The sequence below is a fragment of the Lissotriton helveticus genome, chromosome 1_1, assembly GCF_964261635.1.
Source record: "Lissotriton helveticus chromosome 1_1, aLisHel1.1, whole genome shotgun sequence".
Taxonomy (NCBI): Eukaryota; Metazoa; Chordata; class Amphibia; order Caudata; family Salamandridae; genus Lissotriton; species Lissotriton helveticus.
Window position 1 is genome coordinate 364,631,303 of NC_136057.1, and position 24,083 is coordinate 364,655,385.

Below are 24,083 nucleotides of genomic sequence, written 5' to 3' on the forward strand. Positions count from 1 at the left end.
ATTTCTTTTGAACAAATGCAATCTCCATATATGTCATTAGAACTGTCTCACTTCTTGTGAGCCTAACCACTTTACTTTTGGATTTCCAGTGCTTCAAACATTTTCTTTGTAGAATTCTGGTGCTTCCTTATATTTTTTAGGTACTGTATGATTTGCATTCCCTGACATCTCATCTCTCGGCCTCCATCTCTTTTCAGGAGAGTAATATTTTAACCCCTCCGAATTGTAAGCCAGGGCGGCCTGCTCCATGCTCACACTGCGCTGGTTCAGCATGCTTAATTGTATGCTGTGCATTGTGAATGGTGCCTGCTCAATGTCCCACAGTGAATGAGGGCACTCACACATTGAATCGTTACCCCGTGCCTCACGCAGTATACTGTCTTCTTGGCCACATTTCTGTCACTCTCCACCACAAACTAGTGCTGGTCCTCAGTCTAACAGGCTACAGCTGATTGTTGTCGTATTTCCTGTTGCCATGTCTGTAGAGGGAGTATGATGCACTGCATGGTTTCCTGGAAACTGACCTCTGTTATCCTAGTACTATTCCTCATTCTGTCCGCTGGTTCTCCAACTGGATGGATACATCAAATGGATCAGATTGTCTGAAGGCAGGGAGACCAAGACATACTTCCATGCTTCTCTTTAGCCGGCAGAGCTACACCTCATCTCTTGCTTTTTAAACCCCAAATGTCAGAAAAATGTGATTCCTATTTAAATCTTGATTTTCAACAACTGTAGTGTTGTTCCCAGCTCCAATAAACAGAACATGTTGGGTAAGTTGATTTTAGGAAGTTTTATTCAACGGAAACTTGCAGTATGTCACAATGCAATTCTTGGAGACATCTTACGAGTCATTGAGATGTACTGGAAGAATACTTGTATCAAAGAGAAAGTTTAAGAATCATAACTTAAAAATAATAAAAAGTTGGACCTATTTTTATAGAAGTTCAGTAAAATAATTAGGTAGAGTTGGCACTATGAATTAATGAGGAGTGCAGAAAAAAATATAATACCCAGTTTAAACATTAGAGTGAATACCATAAAAAGTTTCATTCAATTTAACTAACATTTTTTTAGATGAAAGTTTACTAGAAAACTGTACACTTTCCCTTCTTCTGCAAATAATTCATCTGGGTAGAAAGGGTACCACCATATAGGAAAAGCTTTTAGACTGCAAGCTCGTGGTTTAATTAGTAGGGGCATGTTTGCCTTATTTTTACTACTATCATAATAATGTTCTACCAGAGGTTAATTCTCATGAAATCTTTCATTCATAGGAAAAATACTGGTTATTTAATTTCAGTTAATGACTCCTATTTTTCTTAAACCCTGATGTTGCTTGTAAAACCTTTTCAAAAAATTTTGGTTAACAGTTCTTTTGGACTAATAACTGCGACGTTTTAAAATAAATTCCTAAATAACATTTAAACTTAAAGATTTATTCTTAACCCCAGTCAAGGGTACACATTTGAAACACCTGATTTTGAAGGTAAACGTTTTTATGCATATTAATAAAATTTAAGATGGCGAAAACAATGACATTTAATGTACTCACTCGATAGACTGCTATAACCATTCAGAAAAAAATATTTTAGAGATGTTTTATAGCTGTTGGTGCCATTTGTCTCTTCACATGAATCAAAACAGAGGAAATAGGACTGAACATGCAATAGTTTTGCAAAAGAAAACTAGGTTTTAGTGATCTATGATCGACTAGTAGTATTCTCTTGTTATGTTAAATCCTTAAAAACATGGCATGAATATTCGGGACAGAAGGCAAAAAGAAAGGAATCTTCTTGTAAATAGTTACCATGGATATCAGAATAAATCAGAACCCCTGACTCAACAGCTTGCCCTCTATTGCATTACTTATAGAGTCACTAACTGACCTATAGACATTGACTTAACTGAATGACTAGCTTACTGACTGTGATATTGACCAGCTCACAGACTTACTCAATAACTTACTAAATAATTACACCTCCCTTAAACTCTCACTGAAGCACTTATTGTTTGGTGCAGCATGTACTGTGTCTTAAATTGGCTATGCCATCCAATTCAAACCAGCATTGACAAAGGCAACATTTCAAGCTTTTCTTAAACATGCAGTGACAACGCCAATAGGCATGGCTTTTTTCTTACAGAAGGTATTTGGGAATAGTTAAGTGGCTTTGTTGGCTCTGCTGTCAGCTGTCCTAGAAAGCAAGCTACATTATGGCTTACAACAACTGCAGTAGCAGTGAAGAGTGTCGTAAAAAAGAGTCAGAAGACATGTTTGCCTTGGATGTATGACGGTACAACGCGCACCGTTTCAAAGCGTGCCTTTACAACGCGTCTTTAACAATGCAAGTCGTTACAATGACTTGCGTTGTTGGGCGCGGATAGTGAATAGTATAATTTACTATTCTAACACCAGTCCCCGTGGATAGTAGGGAAGGTGTTGGAATAGTAAATATACTATTCTTTATCCTTTAGCGCCCTCCAGCGCAAGTCGTGGTTACGACTTGCGTTGTAAAGGACGCGTCGTAAAAGCACTGCGGGGTAACATCCGCGTTGAAAAGGATGTTCCCCGTTTGCCTTGTAATAGTAAAATATTCAATAGAAGGTACTTTTATCAATGGGCCCTTATTTTTGATGTAACTGGAAGTGCTCTTATATCTTTACTTTGTGAACAGAAAGCTATAATTTAAGAAAATTGTCATTATGCCAACAAAGTAAAACAAATGAACTTCGTAGATAGCCTTATCCTCAAGCTGCCTGTCTTCTTTATTACGATATGCTCTTTGGATCAAATAGGCCCCATGGAAGTGGGAGGTCCACTTAAAAACCTATGTATGTGTGGCTTATCTTGTTCTGCATGTGCACAACAAATATATATATATATATTTATTTTATTTTTATTGAGGCTGAGACACAACAAAATTACAGTGTTGCACCATAACGAAAAAATATGCACTGCGATACAACATAAAAGACCAGAAATGACCACATGCATATACAGCTAAAAAGAAAAGAAAAGAAAAACAATATCAATGGAAGAGATCGGGGAGACACCAAAGCCAATGGGGAGAAAAATGACTTGCATGGCACCATGTATGAGAAAAAGGGGGAGGGGGGCACGTAGAGTCGGAGGAAGAAAGGGAGCGGGGGGAGGAGACTCATTGACCTTCACCGGCGGCCGCCGTGGGCGGAGTGCTGGCGGGGAGTGCGGGAGAGGTCGCCGGGTGCTGGGAAGTGTGACTCAGGAGATAGGAGATAAGCGGGCCTCAAACATCCAATGGATGGGATCAGTCAGGCATAAGGTCCCAGAATTCGGACAGGAGGGTCTGACAACGGGAAGCACCTTCTAGCCAAAGGGTCACCTTCAACGTGGGCCTGCGGCCCCAGCACACGGAAACCCTGCGCCGTGCAAGAACTAATAACATAGTAATCAGTTTGCGGGAGGCATTTGGACAGAATTTGACGAAGCCTAAAAGGCAGAGCAGACGGCCAGATTGGAACGGAGCGGAGGTAATCTCAGAAATGACAGCGCATACCTCACACCAGTAAGCGGAGACCTTGGGGCATAGCCAGGCGAGGTGGGAGAAGTCGGCCGCAGGTGCTGAGCAGCGCAGGCATCTGCCACTGGCAATGAGTCCCATCTTGTGTAATTGTACAGGGGTCCAACAGAGCCTGTGTAGATACTTAAAATTGAAAAGGCGCAGACGATAGTTGGGGGAGAGGCGTTTGATCTGAGTGCAGCAATACAGCCAGTCGGCCTGGGAAACTTCGTTACTGAGGCCCTCCTCCCACGCCACACGCAAGTCAGTAGAGATGGAAGAAGCCGCCAGTGTGGAAATATACATTTTAGTGACCAATTTCTTTGGGGAGGAGGATGTGTAAAGGAAATTCAGAGTGACCACCGAGGGGGGAGGTGGGGGGAAAGAGGAGTGAAGCTACTTACAGACCGCCCAGAGCTGATAGTAAAGCAAAGTGTCCAGGGAGCCAGAGCCAGCATCAGTGTGTAGAATGTGTTCTCAGGGTAGAGATCAGACACGCTGGAGAACCCTAGGACGAGTGGCGTGTTTTGCCATCCCTGAAGATTGAAGAGGAGGAAAAGCCGGGTGGTGAGCAATTGGCATTGCAGCAGCAGAGAGCATGTCCGAACCTGAAAATTTCTGGAGCCCCTACCAAGCCCAGCGCAGGGTCTCGACCGATAGACCCCAGTGCGCGGAGGTCTCACCGTAGCAAACCGAGCTGTGGTGAGTAGGCAGGTCAGTCTCGACCGCGACGTGGGGCTGGAACAGAGTGGGGTGAAGACAGAAGTGGAGAAAGCTGGCCTGGGAGCTGAGAGCATAGAGTTTAAGGTCAGGAGCACCGAGACCACTGCGCGACATAGGGAGGGTTGAGATATTGTATGCAATCCTAGGTTGTCGGCCTGCCCAAATCATAGTGATCACTAATGAGCGTAGCTTCCGAAAAAAGCGGTGAGCGGGATAGGGATATTGAGGAATAAATATAAAAACTTTGGGAGCACCACCATCTTTGCAATGGCTATGCGACCAGCTATAGAGAGTGGCAAACGACTCCAGAGGGGAATTTTGGATTCCAACCAGTTCACCGCAAGACCGAAGTTGGCTCTCCAGAGTTCGTCAACGTCCCTACTCAACCAGATCCCGAGATACCTAGTGGGCTCAGTTGCCCAGACAAAAGGATAATCCAGATTGAAGGGCGTCATATCGTCAGTGAGAGGAAACAGCACAGACTGGTTCCAGTTCACCTGGATACAGGAGTATCCGCCGAAGCATATCACCTCACGAACTAGAGGACTGAGGTTCTCCTGAGGGTGACGAACGTATAAGGTAACATCATCCACAGACATAGAAACAAGCAAAGTGGCGTGCACAACAAATATGAAGGAGTTAAGAGGTTTATGCAAGACAATAAAATCTGTGGTAGCAGATTTCGCCACATCCATTTCACAAATAGACACCAAAACCTTGGGATTTGACCACTATCTGCTTCTTGATTCTAAGAGAATGAGAATGCTCGGGTTCCATCTCTGTCATCCTGCAGTATTTGAGCAGATGGCATACAACCCCTGCAGCATGGTGATTTAACTGTCTCTACTCATCCCTACATTCCCTTGTTGTGAACATTCAGCCGTTCTGTACATTGTTGTATGCTTGTCCTACCTAATTTGACATATCCAACGCCTGTGTAGAGCCTTTTTGTTTGAAAGGCACAACAAAAAAATCACTACAAATAAAAGTGTCAGAACAGCAAATCTCATAAATTTACAGCGCACACTAATGTGTAGAATCTGTTAATTGCATTAGCAGACATATGTTTTTCCTCAATGTAAGAGAATGCATATTTAACATTTAGTCATATGAATATGCTCACATACGCTTCCTTTCTTTCTTTTATAATTGCTTGTTCTCCCTACTGAAATAGGTGAAAATGAGGTTGCTCCAGATAATTGCACAATACAGAATTTTTTAGGTATTTTGTGGGAGTCTGACTTGCGAATAAAACAGCGGCATTTGACAGTCAATTTCAAATTATAATCACCACTCTCATTGTTATTTTCTGTATGTGCATCACTCAAACAGTGCTAATCTCATTCAGCTCATATACTCTGTGGGTGAAGAATACGTCCAGTTGGACTCTGCCAAAGTATTATCATTTAATCACTAGCTTCAATCACTACAGGAATCCTTCTAGCAAAGAGGATATCACACTTCATCAAGAGACATATTAAATGGAGCTGCACCTTAAAATGTTACCAGCATCTAATCCTGGCTAACGGTAGTCGATTTAAGACTTAATTAAAATAATACCAAATCCATCCTGCTAAATGGTAGAAAGCTCCAACCAAAACTCAAAGACCGGTCTACCAATAGGCAGTTGGTTGGCTCATCTTTCATCCTAGGCTTCAACATCATTTGCTGCTGTTCCTTTCAAGAGAATGTGACAAAGAAAACACAAAGCACTAACCATTCCTTCCAGCCAAGATCTTCATTCGTTCTCTTGCACAGTCATAGAAGCATCTGCTTGCTCACTGGCCTCCTGGCCTCCACCCCTGAACATTGTCCTGAATGTGTTTCCATCATGCTCATACTTCAGGGCCTACTCTGGCTCCCGCTCTTGCCATTCACCAGGTTCTAATCGCTTGCCAGAATTTGCAAGACTATCTGTGCCAGCAAACTGGGCTACTGAGTGAACCAGCTCTCCCTCTCTCATCACAGCTGCACCACACGTAGCACCAAGCTGGCAAACCAGAGGCGCCAAGAGCAAACACATAAACAGCGAGAAAACATGAGCCTGGTTCAAGGCATTAGACCATCTCTAAGCCTTCATCTGAGACAAACCGCACACTTCTCTCCTTCAGGACTGAACTCAAACACGATGTTATCCCACTTTCTCTCATTTTTCTCTTTCCACTCACATGTCTGGGTCTAATATTCACTTCCACTCCCCGCTCCACCCAATGGTCTTTGTGTATATTTGTATGCATCTTCACCTGCATTATGCCTTATACTTTGGCAATTAGTAAACATTTGCTATTGTTTCTCTAACCTAAAAGTGTTGTGCTGTCCCTAGGGACTGGATTTACACAACAGAAATATACTAAGTAGACTAAAATAAAAGTAACAAGAATAAGCCAGACTTGAGGAGAAGTCACCCTGGAACAATGATGACTGAATTCTCATGGTTGATTTGCGTACGGACAATACGCAGCGGCATTGTGGAACATGCCTTGTAGGAGATTTGGAAAAACACAAATCCTGTGCAGGATATTGCAGATATGAAACATCACAACCATGAGACGCTAGTTTTACGAAACAACAATTTTCGCCACAGAAACTAAGAGCACAAAAGCTTCACTTGAAGATTAGCAAAACATCAAAAATAGACTGTAGTTTAAACTTAGTTCACTGATGAGCTAAAGGGAAGCACAGAAGAGTCAGGTAAAAGCTCGGTTGTCGAGGTGGCACGCAGGGAATGTATATGACTTGCTTAGAGCGTGAAAAGAGTGTGAAAAAGACTGGCTTCTCGCTCACAGTCATTACCTTAAGAATAATTTCCACAGTAAAGATACTAGTGAAGACATAGTCAGCGTTACCTAGGATCTGAAAGACAAACATAGATGGGTTAGTGACACTCAGTGACATTCCCAGCCAGAGCAGGTGTGTGTTAGCAAGATTTAGAGTGTGAGTGAGGCAACCAGGCAACACACAAGTACTTTACCTTCAGGCAAATTTCAACGGTGAAAATGACAGTAAAAACTATATCAAAATAAAACAGAATCTGCAAAACAAAAAGGGGACAGGGTAACGGGGTCAACAGCCTGCACTGAAATGGGATATCATAGTTCAAAGTGCACCATTGGAAGCTTCAGGCAAGAGCATCTTTTTTGGTGGAATTAGGTGCCAACCTTCAGGTCTGTCCACGTGCACTATTGCATTTATCCTTGACTCTTTTACCCCATACCCGCAACCTGCTAGCTTGGCTATCCCTTCTCTGGTTTCTTCGGAAGACTGTCAATCAAGAACTCTTTTGCAAGAATCACAGCTACATCACCCCAATGTCTTAACTTCAGTTCTACAGAGTAAAGCAGTGACTGACAATGAAGGTTTGAAATAATATTTTTTAAGATAACAGCTGCCACACTTACATTGCATTGTCAAAAGTGAATCCTCTCTAGGCACTCATTATAACACTAATAACATGTGTTGTATCAAGTGTTAAGACCTCCAGGGTTGGGTCACCACCCTCGATTCTGGAATTACTTCCAGAAAGATGTATGTCTTTCTTTCAATGTTTACCCAAGTCCCCAAAGCCAGTTTAAATCTGGCAGCAAGGAAAGAATCATCTGAAATAGCATTGGCACCATCACAAATAAGTAGAGAACTAGAGTCTATATTTCTCAATTAAATTGTATAACGGCTCTACAAATCCAGGACCGATCTCTAGGAAAACAGAACATAATTCGTTGATTGATTTATTGGTGTGGCAAAAAATCAATGGATGGTCTCAAGTAAATGGGACCACTTCCATAGATATTATTTGCAGGAATAAAGAATTAACCACCCCCTTGGTTAAATGGCAACGCATTGCCTTGAAGACTAAGGAACTTGTCACCCTATAAATGTGTTGCAGTGCCATGGAAGCCAGGACTTGAGTGTTATAATTCCTCAGTCAGAGGATTTCGGGAACTCTCCCAGAGCCAAATACTTATTTATTCACATTCAGAAGTTTCCCAGCAACTTGGCAAATGCATGTTTGTGTCCAAAACATATTTCGCTAATAAAAGCATTGTCCACATTTTACCACTGTTGATTCAGTTATCTTCTACAGAAAAATGTGAGCTGTAATTTTTCAGTGCATATTTCACTAGAAACCTTATGTCTGTTTACCATTCTTTTATCCACTGATTAGCACTTTTTGGATCTACTTGTTTTTATTAAATGCTTGTGCACCTGATATTAACCCAGTGTGTTATATACAATGGACAGTGATTTTCACATTATCCTTAAATTGCTTTTATTCATTGGCTGGCCTTGTGGATCTTTGGTGTGCATTCAAGGGACAAATATTTGGTATTGATTTCTGATAAACTGACTGCCTATCTGGACATATTATCATGTTGAAATAGAAAGTGCTTTACATTTGGATTGGCCTGACAGCACTGGAGAGAATTAGTGTCAATCCTTTCCTCTGCTGAGTAATTTTTCACACTGGTACGCAGATGTACTTCTAACATGCCACACCTTTAGAGATACGCTTTATTACTTTACTGCCACAATCCCTGCGCTCAGTGAGATGTTGTTCATGAGCCAGATTTCTTGCAATAACATATGGGTGCTCTGTAACACCATGGAGAAAAATCCAGTATCCAGTGTCCCCAGTCCTGATTCCACACGGAACAGGATGCTGGCCATCTGGGTTGTGTAAATAAGTCCATGTTTAGGGCATTGTGGGTAAAACACAGGGTCAGTTTAAGTACAGAATGACACAACTGCCAACAGAGTACACAACCTTTGATCCCTATATGAGGAGACAAGGCAGTCTCAGCAGCACGGGGATCTTGGTTCAGCCAACTCTCAGTCATCCATTGACGTATAGTAGTGCCTGTCTTGTTTACCATGATCTGTAGACAATTAAATGATAATCTCGGTGTGGTCTGCCAAACTATGCACTGCCATAGCATATTTGCATAACAATTCAAGTAGAGGTGGTAATTAAACATAAAGAAAGAAGAGAAAACCATGATCCCAATGGGACTCCAAACTTTACTGAGATCTTGACCTGGCCATACCAGTGTGAAAATAAGGACAATAAGGGTGTGCTGTTTCTGACACCCAGCCACTTCCTGCATTCTGTGTGCCAGGATTCTATGGGGTCAAAGGTCCCAGATATGTCCTTGATAGTAGTATGCACATCAGATACAGCCCTTTCCGTACCTCTGTTCAGTCTAAACCCCGATGGGCATACTACTGTGATGATTTTCTAGTATTGTGCCTTTGTACTGCTGCGGTTGTCGCTGAAACCTTCAGTTCCAAGGCACTATTTGAAATCAGGTTAACGTTGTTAGGCATTTTAAGGTAAAGGTCTGAGCCATAATATTTCAGCCCATATGGAATGAAAATGGTTTCCAGTGGTAAACAAGACTTGCACTTTTATGATACAGTGGATGTCTGAGAATTGGCTGAACATGTAACTGAGAGACTGCCTTTTCCCCTCATGTGAGGATTAAAACCTTTGTACTGTGTGGACAGTTGTGTTATCCTGTACTTACAATAACCCTTTTTCAAATAATGAACTACACGTGTCTGATCACACTGGCCGTGCTCACTGTCAATTTTGTGTCACACTCAAGATGAGAGTGAGTAGAGTTGCAAATCTTTTGTCCGTGATACATAGACAAATGACTCGTGGGTGTGTCCTTATGTTCATATCTTTACCAGGATTCTTGACTTTTATTATTACATGTCCCTATTTGATTAATATAGCTTCAGTTTTTCAGGTATTTTGCAGGTCCAACCAGCCCAGAAACTGGTTCCTTTAATTGCTAAAATGAATTGCAAACTGTATTTACAATTATTTATCTTTAGTTGCCAATTAGTTTAACTAAGCTCTAATTTACTGGCAGAGAGTTCAAGTTAATTTAAAGATAAAGCCCCCTTTTAAACAAAGGCTTTTCAATTTTAGTTAGGTATTTTTATGTACTGTTTCCCCCCTGTCTGAGCCCCAGAACCTCATGACCGAGTGCTAGTTTCTGATGGGCTGCTGTGAGCAATACAATCAGTTTTGCATTTTTCAGGAAGATGCGTACTTGGTTTCGAAAGGAAAAATGCCGAACTGGGTCCTCGGCAGCCAAAGAGATGCTGCTTAGCAGGATGAAGAAAAGGATCAGGTTTGTAAAGATGTTATCGTTGACGATTCGATGGCAGTGAAGGCGAAATCTGCAAGACGAAGAAAAAAACACTGATCAACAAGCACACATCATACATTAAAGTTTTTTACCCTGATTGTTCTCACCCTCACCTTCTCATGACCTTTCCAGTGTCTAAGCCTAACTTCTCAATCTCTTGGTACCTGCCCTAATAGTATCCAATGGATTGGACTTTCCACAGAGCAGGGCACGAGTCGAGGGTACACAGCGTCCCCCCAATCTTTTCACAGGGTGGACACCGTCCCCCTTGGCTTCCACACTGCTAAGATGTATGGCCCCATGGAAATATGTTGATCTTGTCCCAGTGTAATTTTGAAACACCTGGACACGTTCATCAACTCCTGCACGTTGTCTGCTTTCGATTCCCAGCAGCAACGTGCAGGAAGGGAAGGGGCTTTTTTCCCCACGTCCAGCCGAGCAATAATAAAGAGAGATGGTATGGGGCCATCAGGGCTCCTTTTGATCGAGTGTGGGACAGGAGGCGTCCTGGAACCTCACAAATGCAAATACAACGGGGAGAAAACAAAAGCACACAGCTTGTTATCTCTTCACAGGTACTTAAGAGATGCATGCATTTTACTTTGTTGTGTATAAGTGCATGCACTTTAAGAATGTCAAATTGGTTGGTCTGTCTCAGTATTTACACAAATAACAATTTAAGTAGCACTATTTTATTTCTTTTATTGTGCTACTCATCCCAATGCAGAGTGTTAGCGTACTTTACATAACATACACATTATCCATTCCAAATAAATCATGTGTGTAAATTAATGTACAAGATGTGTTACATGAAGCAGTCAGGGTTACAAGGTGCAGAAGTCAAATAAACTTCATAGCTCACTGTGGTCTACTAGAAGGATTACTATTTATTAACTGCAAGTAACAAAAGGATCTCTGTGTTCATAGCAGTAATCCACTTACGTATCTACACAAAATAAAAATCTGTGATTTGCATGTTACATGATATGCTTTGCAGGAGACAACTTAAAAAAAAAATGTATTGCATTTTCAGTTGGCATATGTTATAAAATACACATATCAGCGCGGGGAACATCCTTTTCAACGAGGATGTTACCCCGCAGTGCTTTTACGACGCGTCCTTTACAACGCAAGTCGTAACCACGACTTGCGCAGGAGGGCGCTAAAGGTTAAAGAATAGTATATTTACTATTCCAACACCTTCCCTACTATCCACGGGGACTGGTGTTAGAATAGTAAATTATACTATTCACTATCCGCGCCCAACAACGCAAGTCGTTGTAACGACTTGCGTTGTTAAAGACGCGTTGTAAAGGCACGCGTTGAAACGGTATGCGTTGTACCGTCATACATCCATCAGCACATCACTTCCAGTGAGGTCACTTCCTGTGTTGCCACGTGGAATGTCACGCGTCGTGACGTCATGTGCTTTGATAGCACGCGTCATGATGCCACTTGCATGATGCCTGACTTGGTCAGTCCCCCCACTTCTTTTTTTAGGACTTGCGTCCTACCACAGAGGGCTATCAGAGGATGGGGCTTTTCAACAAATGCTGCCTCAATTGCCTAACGGTGAAGCTAGGACCCCTCTCATACAAAATGCACTTGTTTACGAATTTCTCATGTTCGAGGACATAATTTGCAGCAGCAACAGATGTCACAGGTGCACTATTTGCTGGGAGGAAAACCATAAAGTCCCAATAATTGTCGCTCCCCTAATGATATGCTGTGAATGTACTCTAAGCTGTGAATGGACTCTTGAAGCCCCAGAGTGCAAAGCAGAAAGTGACTTGCTTTGAATGACCACTAGGCTTTCTGCCTATGGTCATAGCAGGGATTTTATTCAGTAGCATACATTGAATGGCCACTAGGTTTCACTGCTCCTGTCTCTGTCTGGAACATCATCGAACAAAATACTTTGAATGGCCACTAAGTGTACCTCCCCAAGGTTCTTTCATGCATGCCACCCACTGGTATACCCTGAGTGACCCATGGATCTCTTGTTTTGAGGTCTCCACTGAAAATTCAGCCCACAACATATTTTGAGTGGCTATTCAGTATCCATAACTGGGGTCTCGGAGGGACATTCAGCTGCAAAACAATTCTCAGTAATCCCAAAGTGTTATTGTCTGAGGCAATTGTACGTATGTAACTTTGGAAGCTATGTTTCACTGTGAATGGTCTCACACAGCATACCGGGCAATCACATACTTTGAAATCTCATCCAAGATACTTTTAGTGGCCACTATATTTTATTGCCGAATATGTTTGTCCATTATCGGACCAGCTCTTTTTACGGGTCTCATTGATCTTTACAATTCAACTGTTCCCACAAAATGGAAATGGCCATGGTCAAACCTATCTTAAAAAAGCCCACTCTGGACCCCAATGAACCGAACAGCTACAGGCCCATTTCCCTTCTTCCGTTTTTTGGGAAAGTCCTGGAGGCACTAATCAACAGACAGACAACAGACAACTCCCAGCCTTCCTAGAGAGTAACAAACTGCTGGACTTATCCTAATCTGGATTCCGAGCGGCCCATAGTATGGAAACTACATTGATAGAGGTAGTTGACAACATCAGATTTGCTCTGGACTCGGGCCAATCAGCCATGTTGGTCCTATTCGACCTATCGGCCGCTTTTGGTACCATCTCCCACCGAACGCTTGTGAATCGTCAATGGGAGTCAGGGACATGGCCTTGAATTCGCTTAGCAGTTATTTGGCTGACCGGTCTTCTAGAATACACATGGGTCCCTTTGTCTCTTGTAGTCATGTGATAGAAAAGGGAGCCCATCTTGAGCCCCACGCTCTTTAATCTATATGTGGCACCTCTAGCCAGAGTGATTAGATTGCATGGTTTTGATACCTTGTCGTACACTAACAACACGCAATTACGATCACCCTTAGCCCTGACATTATGGACACCAAACTCCGCTTTATGAACTGCATGACCGATATCAACATCTGGATGCAGAGTAATCACCTGCAACTTAATGCCAATAAAACTGAGATTATCCTTTTTGGGGAAGCACAAACTTTGTGGTCCAATGACTGATGGCCCCCCAATCTTGGCCCTTGCCCATCTCTCAAATCAGTAGTCCGTAACCTAGGGGTGCTGATTGATAACAACCTCTCCATGTCAGACCATGTTAATCATGTGTCAGGAGTCTGCTATGGACTCATGCGTAGCCTTTGTAAGATCTTGCTGTGGATCCCAGTTGAAACTTGGATGCTGCTAGTCCAGGGACTTATCATCAGCCGGCTTGATTAAGGAAACGCCATGATGGCCTCCATCAATGAAGAGCTGCTCACCAAACTCCAGGTGTTACAAAATACAGCCGCCTGACTTGTACTAAGCCTACCTTCTCGGACCCCGTTGGCACGAAGTCTGAGAGGTCTCCATTGGTTGCATGGTCCACAAGACTATCCATGTGAACAGACCATCCTACATTGCTAAAAAATCATCTGGTACCAACCTACCAGAACTCTAAGGTCCTCCAGCAAGTATCTTCTTACCCCTCTTATGATTTGTACCATTAGGACTGGGGGCAGATCTTTTTCTTATCTTGCCCCCTCTCTGTGGAACTCTCTTCAGTTACGCATGAAAACTCATCACAGAGTATTTCGTAAATCTCTAAAAACCTGGCTGTTCTAATCTGTTGTTCCTTCTCTTTTCGCCTTCTTTCCCTTCACGGTTCTCAGGGATTAGGCAAGCGCTTTGAGACCCTCGGGTGATATGTTGCGCTCTACAGAATCCTATGACTGTGACTATGACTTACATTGAGACTGTGATTCACAACATTTGGAATTGAAACCCAGTGCTGTCCACACAACTTTTGCTTTATATAAACTATTTTTAACTATATAATGTTATATGCTTCCATAGTGTCAATAGTGGCAAACTAAAAGGACCTCGTAAAACGGCGATACACCATATCTGCCTACTAGCACTGACCGAACTCAAACAAACATTGGCAGCCTCAACAATCTTACCTGTTGGTAGGGCGGAAGATGAAGAAAGCACTAGCTTCGGGCATTGGGACAGCTTTCTCTTTCAGGTGAAGTTCCGACAGGGGCCTTGGTCGTGGTCCAACAGGCATCTCGGGCTCTTCTTCTTCCTCTTCACCTGTGAAAGGACAGTCGTTTCTAGAGTAATTAAAAGTGCCATCCAGTAAGAGTTGAACAGGCTTTTAGGTCTATTAAGAGAACTGTGTTTAATAACTCATGTGAATCTCAGCCTGGTGGTTGGTCATCACAATCAAAACTGGAGTCAAGTGATTGAGTCTCGAAAGGCTGGGTACTCCTTGGACTGGTTTTTGAAAGAGACAACATTTAACCTGCTTCCTGAAAAAGAGCAAAAAGTGAGAGTCCAATGTCCCTATTGAGCAAATTCAGGGTGCCGGGTCCCTGAAATGAAAAGAATCTCCTCTCATTGTGTCAGAACTCGATGTTCTTCAGAGCTCAGTGCTGACTGAGGGACTCCTCTTAGCAAACTACAGTTTAACTTTTAACAAGTGTCATAACATTACTGTAATCTGTTACATGCTGTATGCTGCCTGACGAAAGGAACCTCAGTGTTTGGAAACCCTTTTGTAAGCTGTCTCTGCTCCTGATGTCATCTCTCTATTCTGTTTGGCTGATCTGAACAATCTGGTTTCTAGTCCCGTGTTTGGACTGTCATGTGTGTTTTAGATAAAAGTCCACTAGTGAAGACTAAAAACTTGCAATCTACTGGTATTCCAAATTCCCTTTGTCCTAAGGTCCTACCCAGACTCTTGTTAAAGCTCAGATTCAGCGAGATCTCAATGGACTATCATCATGTGAGACATTATTTAAGAAGACCTGGAATCATGCCAGGTGTGAGTCAAAAGAAGAACCTTGCCAAGTGATTAGTTGATAGGGGCAGCCACTGAGTGCGGCTGAGTTTCTAGATCAGCAATTTGGTGAGTATGGACCGAGGTAAGCTCCTTAGTACCCTGCGAGTGAATCATTTTGTGACATTGGAACTCTGTTTCGGAGACTCAGTTTGGGGTAACTTTTGTGCTTAAGTGACTTATTGCTTTTGTAATCCGTGTAGTGCATATGGCTCAGCCCTACAAAAAATGTTCAATTGCTCAAGGCCCTCAATACAATGAGTACTTATGGAAACCACATAAATTCGAGTGACTGCCCTGTAGAACTTTTGTATTCTTAGGTCTTGTTGCTAATTCAAAGGTGTGTATTGACCACAGAACAATGCACGTTATCTCTCTTTTTGAAAGAGTTCATCCAAATGAATCTTATTGTTCTCCAAGACCCACATTTATAAGATCTTTGGTGAATCCTTATAAGAGACATTGGGCCATAGGAGTTGGCCTAACGGCTAAGGCGCTCGACCTCGGACCTGGGGATCTGGGTTCGAGTCTTGATAACGACGCCAAACATCCTGGGATTCTGGGGAAATCACTCCCCGTGCCTAACAAAAATGAACGCGTGTCCTCATGTAACGTAACTGGTGCTATGTAAGGCGCTCTGATACCTGATTCAGTTCGGGTCAAGTTCGCGCTATATAAAACTCTGCACAAAAAAAAAATGTATGAACTAAAATTTCGTTCGCAAACGCCGAAATTCGCAGTAAGTGGGATGTGACAGCCTCGCAAAATAGCGATTCCCTATATTGCGATTGCATTTAAGGAATCGTAAATTGCGATTCCTTAAATGCAATGTAAGAGGCACAGAAAATGTGCAATTTGGCCATAAGGAATCGCAAATTATCACCAACTTCGAGTTGGTGGTAATTTGCGATTTCTTTCAAAAATTCACTTTTTTGCATTTTTCAAAGTGCAATGTGGCACACATACATGCTCTTAGGGCATGTATGTGTGCTACATGTACATTGTACATGTACATTTCAGGGGTGCAACAGGGTGTCCTTTTGGCACCCTGGCACCCTTGAATTTGCATTCGCAATTTGCTATTCTGTAATTGAGAATCGCAAATTGCGAATATCTCCCCAGTCATTCCTATGAACCTTTTGGGCCATAGGAATTAATGGGGAGGTATTTCTTAACCACATGAGCGCTAGCGAAATTCCGCTCCTGTGCTCATGTTTTAAAAAACCCATTATTCATGACGAGCTGGGCTCGTCATGAGCGTGCGAGGAGGCTACCTCATGACGAGCCCAGCTCGTCATGAGCGTCGAAGGGGTTAATTGCGAATCGCAATTTGTGATTCGCAATTAAAGAATATGTAGGATTCACAAAATTATTTGCTAATCCTACATACATAGCATTTTGCGATTCTCAAATAAAGATTCGCAAAAAATCGCTATTTGAGAATCGCAAAATGACTTTTTGATACATAAGGCCCCATAGCTTTTACACACACCTCTGGAGATGAAAATAGCATTAAAGTAAAAACTTGTGTAAAGTAATATAGGGAGAACATATAAAATAATTTCAAATCCTCTGCATAATCGTAAGTCATTCAAGCTGGCTCAATGTATCAGGCAGCCTGTGTGATATCTGTGTGAATCTGTTGTATTTTGACTGGGGAACCACTAAAATATGTCTGTTTTTACTTAAGAGTGCTTTGGACAGCGGTGCCCAATTGGGCAGAGGTGCGTCATCCCCCTGCTGCCAGTGCAGCAAAAGTACAAAATAAAAGGGTAATAAAATGAATTATTGTTTTATTTTTCACTGCTGCCAGACCGAGCAGTGTTTGGGGGAAGGGCATTGCTGCTGACTGGCAAACGGGGAGTGGTGCTTACTCCACCAGTTTACACTGCGCAAGTCACTTTGGCCGGCCTTCTTACGACGGCCAGCCTGACATGCGCAGTGTAAACCTGAGCTGGGTGGAGAGGAGGCACAGGCCTCTGCCTGCTGGAGCATCGAGGCAGCCAGCTCCAGTCGGTCCTGGCACTGCCCTCATGCTGCTCATCTGCAGCACAAGAGCAGCGTCGGGATTTGCAAAAGGAGGTTGACTGAGTCTCCACGAGGTGCCCTGGCTCGCACTAACGCCAGAAGAATTAAGGAAAACAGTATGGGCAAGTATGTTAAAAAAATATATATTATCTCTTTGGCTCCCATTGGGTTTATCTCTGTTACCCAGATGCCCCTCCAGCTTTGATGGTAACCACCTTCCACTGGCTCTGAATAAGTAAAATGCTAAAATCAGAGTACTTTCGCCTTTGTGCACTTTAAAGAATATTCAAGTAGGACACAAATTATATAATGCAGATTAATTACCCAAACAGGACACTCATAAGGGAAGAATTCATTGTTTTGTTAAGGGACCAACTCCCTCCTGTGCCTATCCTCTCTCCCTCACAGCTGTGGTAAGGACCAGTGCATAATATTCGTATGTGGCTAGGACAATGTGTTGGGCTCATCTAACTCCTTGCATATGGCAGGTCAAAATATTTGTACATGACATGGCCACAAGCTAATTATCTGATTTGTCTACCAAAGGGCTGGAAAATGTAATCCAATATTAACTATTCTCACCAGGATCTGTGGGCACAGCTGACAACCTAGGTGGGGTTTCTTGTCCCGTGTGATTATTGTCCTTGAGTTACTTTTATAACATCACCATAGGTAACAGCTCCACTGACCCTGCCTTTGCATATATATCATGTAGGTGGGTATTTGCAGTCAGTATCTGTAATAGCAATTGTGGGTGGGGCAGTTACTGAGCTTCACTCTTAGCGCATAGAGCTCCTGGATGCTGTACCCCCGTTCCCTTTATTATTAATGTTCTCACATATATATATATGCCTTGCAAATAAATCCGTCCTGGGTGTGAGTCTGAATGCCAAATTGCCTCTTGCGTGGCTGTCCTTTCTGAGCTTTGACCATCTTGTTTCCTTGTGCAGAGCTTTTTCTTTGGATCCCTTTTCGTTTCTGACTCTCTTGGTCTTGGGTGGATCTGTAGCCAATATTCTGCTGGCTTCTTCTACCCTGCCACCAGTCCTTGCTAGAGTTCTTGACAATCAGTGCATGAATTCATCTTTTCAAAATGAAAGCTGAAACATTAATCTTTCTGTAGTTTTCCGTGCTCGAGAGGTGGGGATTGCATGTTCGTGAGAGTAGGAAGCATTTTTGTTGTTCTTTGCATTGTCACTGTTTCCTTTTTAGTGAGGTTAAACCGGCAATTTTCAGCATTCGAACTGTCAGCACAAATGGACAGCGAGAGGGGCTTGCCACAAAGAGGAGGATGCAATATTTACTCTTGATGATGAAATAACTGTAGCTCATAAATCAAGGTCAGTTATGTACTCTCAAGCTTGGCAGTTTCCCTTTCCCAACCCCATCATCCTTTCAGAGGCAGTGCTAAGGGACAATTTCCCTGTTTTACTTCTGCCATTGCATTGCTGCTTCAAGACACTCTTTCATTCTAGTACTACGTATTGTAATTGCCTTTTTGGGGGTTTTACATGTACACCACATAAAGAAACGAGCATATAGGTGTGCAGTGTTCAAGTCCGGGGCTGGGGGAGTTTATTGCAGGGTGTAAAACTGCAGCACAGTGCCAAGGAATTGAGACAGCAGGACAGATAAAGCATAAAGGGCCGGGGGGCTTGAGCCTACCGAAAGAAAAAACGGACTCAAGGAGCTTTGCTTAGTACTACTGAAGTTGGTACCTGTAATCTCATTGGTGCAGGGATAGGGGTTCTTCTCGTCATTCTCATTGGCTGGATAATCGTCCACGTTGATCTGGAAGAACAAGAAATAAACACAGACCTGTGACTGAGCAGCTCTTGAATTCCCTGGCTCTCAGCCTCTCACCCAATGCCCAGCCTGCTTACCTTGGTGGCGGGTGGGGATTCCCCATCTGCTGTGATGGATTTCAGCTCTATCTTCTCCTCCTTCACCTCCTCCTCCACCAGCGCAGGAAGTGGTTTCAGGTCTTGCTTCTTCTCCGGGCTCGCCGTCCTAAAAACATGCACACTTAGAGAAAAATGAATCTCACTGCTATGAAGAAGCTGGGCTGCAAGCGTGCACAAATGGCAGATCAGTTTGGCTCTAGACACTTATTCTCTCTCCATCAACATAAGTCATATGAGCTATGCTTTAAAGAAAACTTCTGCCTTTCAAGTCGCGGAAGTAGCTGTTTTCGTCAGCAGATGAAACCAATCATCCTCTCCGAGTACTTTGCAGCAAATAGTAGGAATCTGCTTGATACACTGTTCTTTATAGCAAATCACTTTCTATGTCTATGTGGTATTTACATAGCTCTAAAACAACAATTGATACCAAAGCACCAATCTAATCGTGCAAGTCCTCCCTTGAATTCCAAGCACAAACAATTCTCTTAATGATATTATCATGTTTATTTTTCCTTGTATGTCATTCAATGAAAAATGTAATTGCTCCTAGGTGATGGAGCATAGAACTGGCAGCATGTGGGCCTGCTCATAGTTCTAGTGGAGTAGTGGCAGAGTGGTCAGACCATTTTATTGAACATGTCTAATTGGCATTAGTGAGGTAAAGAAGGTGGCATACACTTTGCTGGGTCTGGCTGTTGTTACAGTGTTCAGGCTTTTGATCATCTAGTCATCATCTAGTGTCATAGTTGTCCAGTTGTGGTTTCATTGACTGTGACGTAATAAACAACATGAAAGGGGGTGACATCTGACCTTGGTTACATAGACCAGGCTGTAATTTGGCTGGTTTTCATCACATTGCCCATGTCTGCCCACAGAAATGGTCAATGTCATGACAGAAGTTCAAATGGGATAAATGGAGAGTCCAGGGGATTAAAACAGTTGAATTTTTAGTTTTGACTTGCTTTAACAAGTTGTTCCCGAAGCAAGGGGCTACCCTTGATAGGTGTCAAAGCCCCAAGTCATACCTTCTAACTCACAAGGTGCCACTGAGTGTCACGCTGTAACCTGGTAAGGAGCCAATTTCCCACAGTGTGCACACAGTTAGCTGGAAAGCCCTGCGAAGAGCAGATGACTAACTAACTGTTTGAAAGCTCTGTGCAGCTAATGTTCATTATGGGCTGTGAAACCACCACAGAATACTGGCAGCAGCCTTAGAAGCTTTTTTTGGTGTTGGAGCAGTGAGGCAATGAATTTAAACTGCCTCTGGATGGATGCGCTTAGCACAGAGGCCTGATTCTTCGAGGCTGCACCACCTCCTCATGTGGTGGGCATTTTTCACAAGTTGACAGATTTGCCGCATGTTGAGGGGAACTTGTACTGGAAATTAGATGGCATGAGACAGAATTGCCCATTTTCTCAACATATGTTGTGAGTTGGGGGGATGTGTGCAAATTTCTCTGTGATGAGTTTGAGTCTATGCCTCTGATGCATTTATGAAGGAGGAGTAAATCTTGAAAATAATTAATTTCAAGTTTGATGAAGAGGAAGCACAGCTATAAATCAGAAGTGCACCTGCTCCACCAAACCTGCGGTTCCACCACTCAGGGGCGGTTGGATGCGGTGTTCACACCAGCAGAGCCTAACCTGGCGGCCTATCTGCCAATGCGCCGCCAAGTCACAGTGACGGTCGCCCCATCCCATGAGCGGTGGCAAGCAAGCCTGAATTTCCCTGCCTGTGTCCTCTATACAATACATAGTGTACGTAGGCAGGGAAAATGTAGACTTTCCCCCACATGCAGGGAGAAAATTATCTTGCCTTTCAAACCATTAATTTTTTGTTTACAGGAAAGGAACTCTCGTTTGTTTTCTCTAAAGTGAAAAGTTTTCCAAGTGGGAACTTTAAACATTATGCATGCTTGGCCAACCTACAGTGCTCTTAAGGGAGACGCTCAGGCTCCCTTCACAGCCCAGAGACCTCCACCAGAAAGGCAGAGGAGTCTAATTAGGGCTCTGTTGGCAGACATGAGGACCATCCTCCTCTCCAGGGTATAAATTACCTCTGTCTCTTTTAATGACGCAAACTGAGGTGTCTGAGGATGGTGGACAGAACTGATTCATCTGTTTTACGCCAAAGATCAGGCTCGCTGCAGTGTTTTCTTAAGTCTCTTTCTAAATGCTAACAGGTTGGATTCCAACATGAAATCAATTAATAATTTATTGTAGTACTCAAAACAGAGAAGGATCTACCCCTTTAATAAATCTCTTAAACTTTGGGACAGCCAAGAAAACATCGTAGGTTTCATGGAGGAGCGGAATGTCCAACAAAGCATGCATTGAATGTATCATTTTGAAAGTATTGGGGTAGATGGCCAGATGTATTTGTGTATCAGAGTGGCTTTTGTAATTAAAATCCTTTTAATAACTGATGACTAATGTAGTCTCGGGATCATGGCTACAGATCTGCCCGAAGAGCTTTCTATTTTCAATGCATGAATTTTTTATATGTAGCTATATTAAGCTTCACGTCTGCTAGGGACTGTAGCCTCTGAGTAGTGTTCAATCACAATCGCAGCTTCCTGTGCTAGGATTCTCTTTAGCTCCTTTTCCGTGTTTTTTTAGTGGCAAACTAAAAGTGATTAGGCGTTACTTTAAGATGTCATTCAGTGCCAGTGCTGAGCTCCCCGAGTAGTGACTGAGAGAGAGAGAGAAAAAGCAGCACCAAAATGGAAACTTGTGTCTCATGTGGAGCCCACTGCTATTTCTAATGCTGCTGGAGAGGCAGGTCAGCCATATTACTGTCACCGGAGAGAGATGTTTTAACAAAACCATTATTATGATAAAGAACAGGAGAGTTGTAGATTTCTTTACAAATTGACTCTGATAATATGCTTTAGATCAGGTCAGTAGTCTCGTATAGAACTGATCTTTGAGGCAGATTGCTGTGATGTATAACATCTCAGTTCACAAGACACTGTATATTCATATTCCTAATTTCTGCAAAATCTCGGCGGTCTGGTCTACTCTTACGTTGCTTTCACCTTGCCATGTGAACCATATAAACTTCACTTAGGTTAATATGAATTGATCATCGCCAAAAATCATCGATTATATTATTTAAAACATCAGAAGACAGAGGAATACCTGGCCAATTTCTTCCTCTCCTTTTCTTCCTCCTCTTCTTTCTGTGCCGATGTCAAGCTTTCTGCATCAGCCAGGTTGTCCACAGCAATGGCCAAGAAGACATTCAGCAGGATATCTTTTCATGTAGGTTCATGAAGGAAAACTGGATAGGATAAGAGGGGAGAGAAGAAGGCAGCCTAGATCCTTCTCTGCAAACAAGCTCGCTGTAAGGGTGTATTAGATAAGTGGGGGAGTACCCACCTCAAGTAATAACCATATTCCTTATCAGAGTGAACCACTCAAGTCATCTGACTAAACCTGAGCTGAATCCCCTGGTAGCTACAGTACAGTGCGGACAGGCTTAGCTTTGTGGGAGTGTGGAAAGTATTTATGCAGTACCAAAACAGCAATACATTCAAAACACAAGAAAAATCCCAAACCAATTTAGAAACAATTGAGTAAAATTGTAATGAATAAAATGACTAACAAATAACAAAAATCCAATAAGAGAAACTGGAGTTATGAATTTTAAAAGTTTAAATATCAAAATAGCCTGGGACCTAGACACAAGTTAAGGCCGAGTGCGGGTTGGATACAGAAACCAGGTCTGACCTTGTCAAAAGTTTTACCTTGGGCTTAGTCTCTGAAATTGAAGTCACAAATCTTCAGTGGGGAGGCAGGAGGCTGTGCCCGAAGAGGGCTCCATGTCCTCAGATAGCCACCTGACGCGGTCTCAGTGAAGAAACAAACTTTTGGCAGGAAAGTGCAAAGCGGGACAAATTAGAACTTTGCACTCAGAGAACGTCTGCTGCCAGCCAGATTCCTTTGATGCCTTCTTCACTTTCTACATTCAGACTTAGTCGCATTTGTGTAGCTCGGATTCTTCCAGTGCGGCTAGGCTGCAGGCTGCAGGCTGCAGCCATCAGGCTGAATACTTTCCCTTCAAGGTCCAGAAGAATCAGATTTGCTGCTTTGGTAAAGCTCAGAGCCGGAACAACCTGAATCTTTGGCAGGAGCAACTGGTATTTGGGAAAAGAGGTAGGGCAGGGCCAGGGAGGGGGTGTAATGGGAGACAACAGATATTTAAAAAAAAATTACAAAAGAGGCGGTGAGGATGAGGGAGGCAGCGAATTCAAAAAAAGAAAAAAGAAAACATACCTGCTGCCCTCCAGCATGGCGTCTTGCTCTTCCGCTGCTCTCTGCAGCTGCAGGCAGGCTCAGGCTCCCAGTCTGCCCTGCGGCCAATCCTGAAGTTGCTCTCACACGAGAGCAGCTTCAGGATTGGCCTGAGCGCTGATGATGTGCACTCCATGACAGACTGGAAGTTTGTGCCTGCTCTTCCTAACCCCAGCAAAGCAACTGGGGTTGGAGAGGAGTTATGGCGCATGTTATTTTTGGCCGGCCTAAGACCGCACATGCGCAGTGTAGAAGGAACCCACCACTCCCCTCCAGCCGATAATAACCCTGGCCTGCCCTAAGCTCTGCCCCAAGCTAAATAAACCAATAATAAAACAGATTTCAACCCAGTTTTATTCTCGTTTTATTTTTACATTTTTTAAAGTGCTGGCAGGAGGTGGGGGAGGGGGCGGTGCTGCTGATCTTTGGCCCAAAAGTAATGCACACTCGTCGGTTTGGCTTGGTAGGTTGGTTCCAGTGAGGTCTTTTGAGCCAAAATGTTTCTAAGCCCCAGGTTTCAGGACTTATTACAAGGAGTACACTTTTCCCCCAGGTCCAA

At 43.0% G+C, this 24,083-nt stretch overlaps 2 protein-coding genes across 15 annotated transcripts in view; one reads left to right on the forward strand and one right to left on the reverse strand.

The window, feature by feature from the left end:
- Window positions 1-24,083, reverse strand: part of CACNA1C (calcium voltage-gated channel subunit alpha1 C) — a 2,299,705-nt gene that overhangs the window by 522,968 nt on the left and 1,752,654 nt on the right. For 2 of the 6 annotated variants that reach the window (XM_078673661.1, XM_078673663.1), the window contains exons 16-21: window positions 22,370-22,484; window positions 19,208-19,334; window positions 19,043-19,115; window positions 14,416-14,548; window positions 10,322-10,451; window positions 7,056-7,115 (exon numbers count right to left, since the gene is read on the reverse strand). In XM_078673661.1, the coding sequence (XP_078529787.1) occupies window positions 7,056-7,115; window positions 10,322-10,451; window positions 14,416-14,548; window positions 19,043-19,115; window positions 19,208-19,334; window positions 22,370-22,484 (638 nt within the window). Of the gene's footprint in view, window positions 1-7,055; window positions 7,116-7,233; window positions 7,294-10,321; window positions 10,452-14,415; window positions 14,549-19,042; window positions 19,116-19,207; window positions 19,350-22,369; window positions 22,485-24,083 lie in introns of all 6 variants that reach the window. The other 4 variants (XM_078673662.1, XM_078673660.1, XM_078673664.1 and 1 more) reach the window with 3 other exon arrangements.
- Window positions 1-24,083, forward strand: part of LOC144808862 (uncharacterized) — a 433,476-nt gene that overhangs the window by 178,491 nt on the left and 230,902 nt on the right. Inside the window, exon 4 of one of the 9 annotated variants that reach the window (XR_013606858.1) lies at window positions 10,310-10,446. The exons of 7 other annotated variants lie outside the window; for them this stretch is intronic. The gene's annotated coding sequence lies outside the window, so the exon portion shown is untranslated. Of the gene's footprint in view, window positions 1-10,309; window positions 10,447-24,083 lie in introns of those variants that run through there. One more of the 9 variants, XR_013606860.1, reaches the window with a different exon arrangement.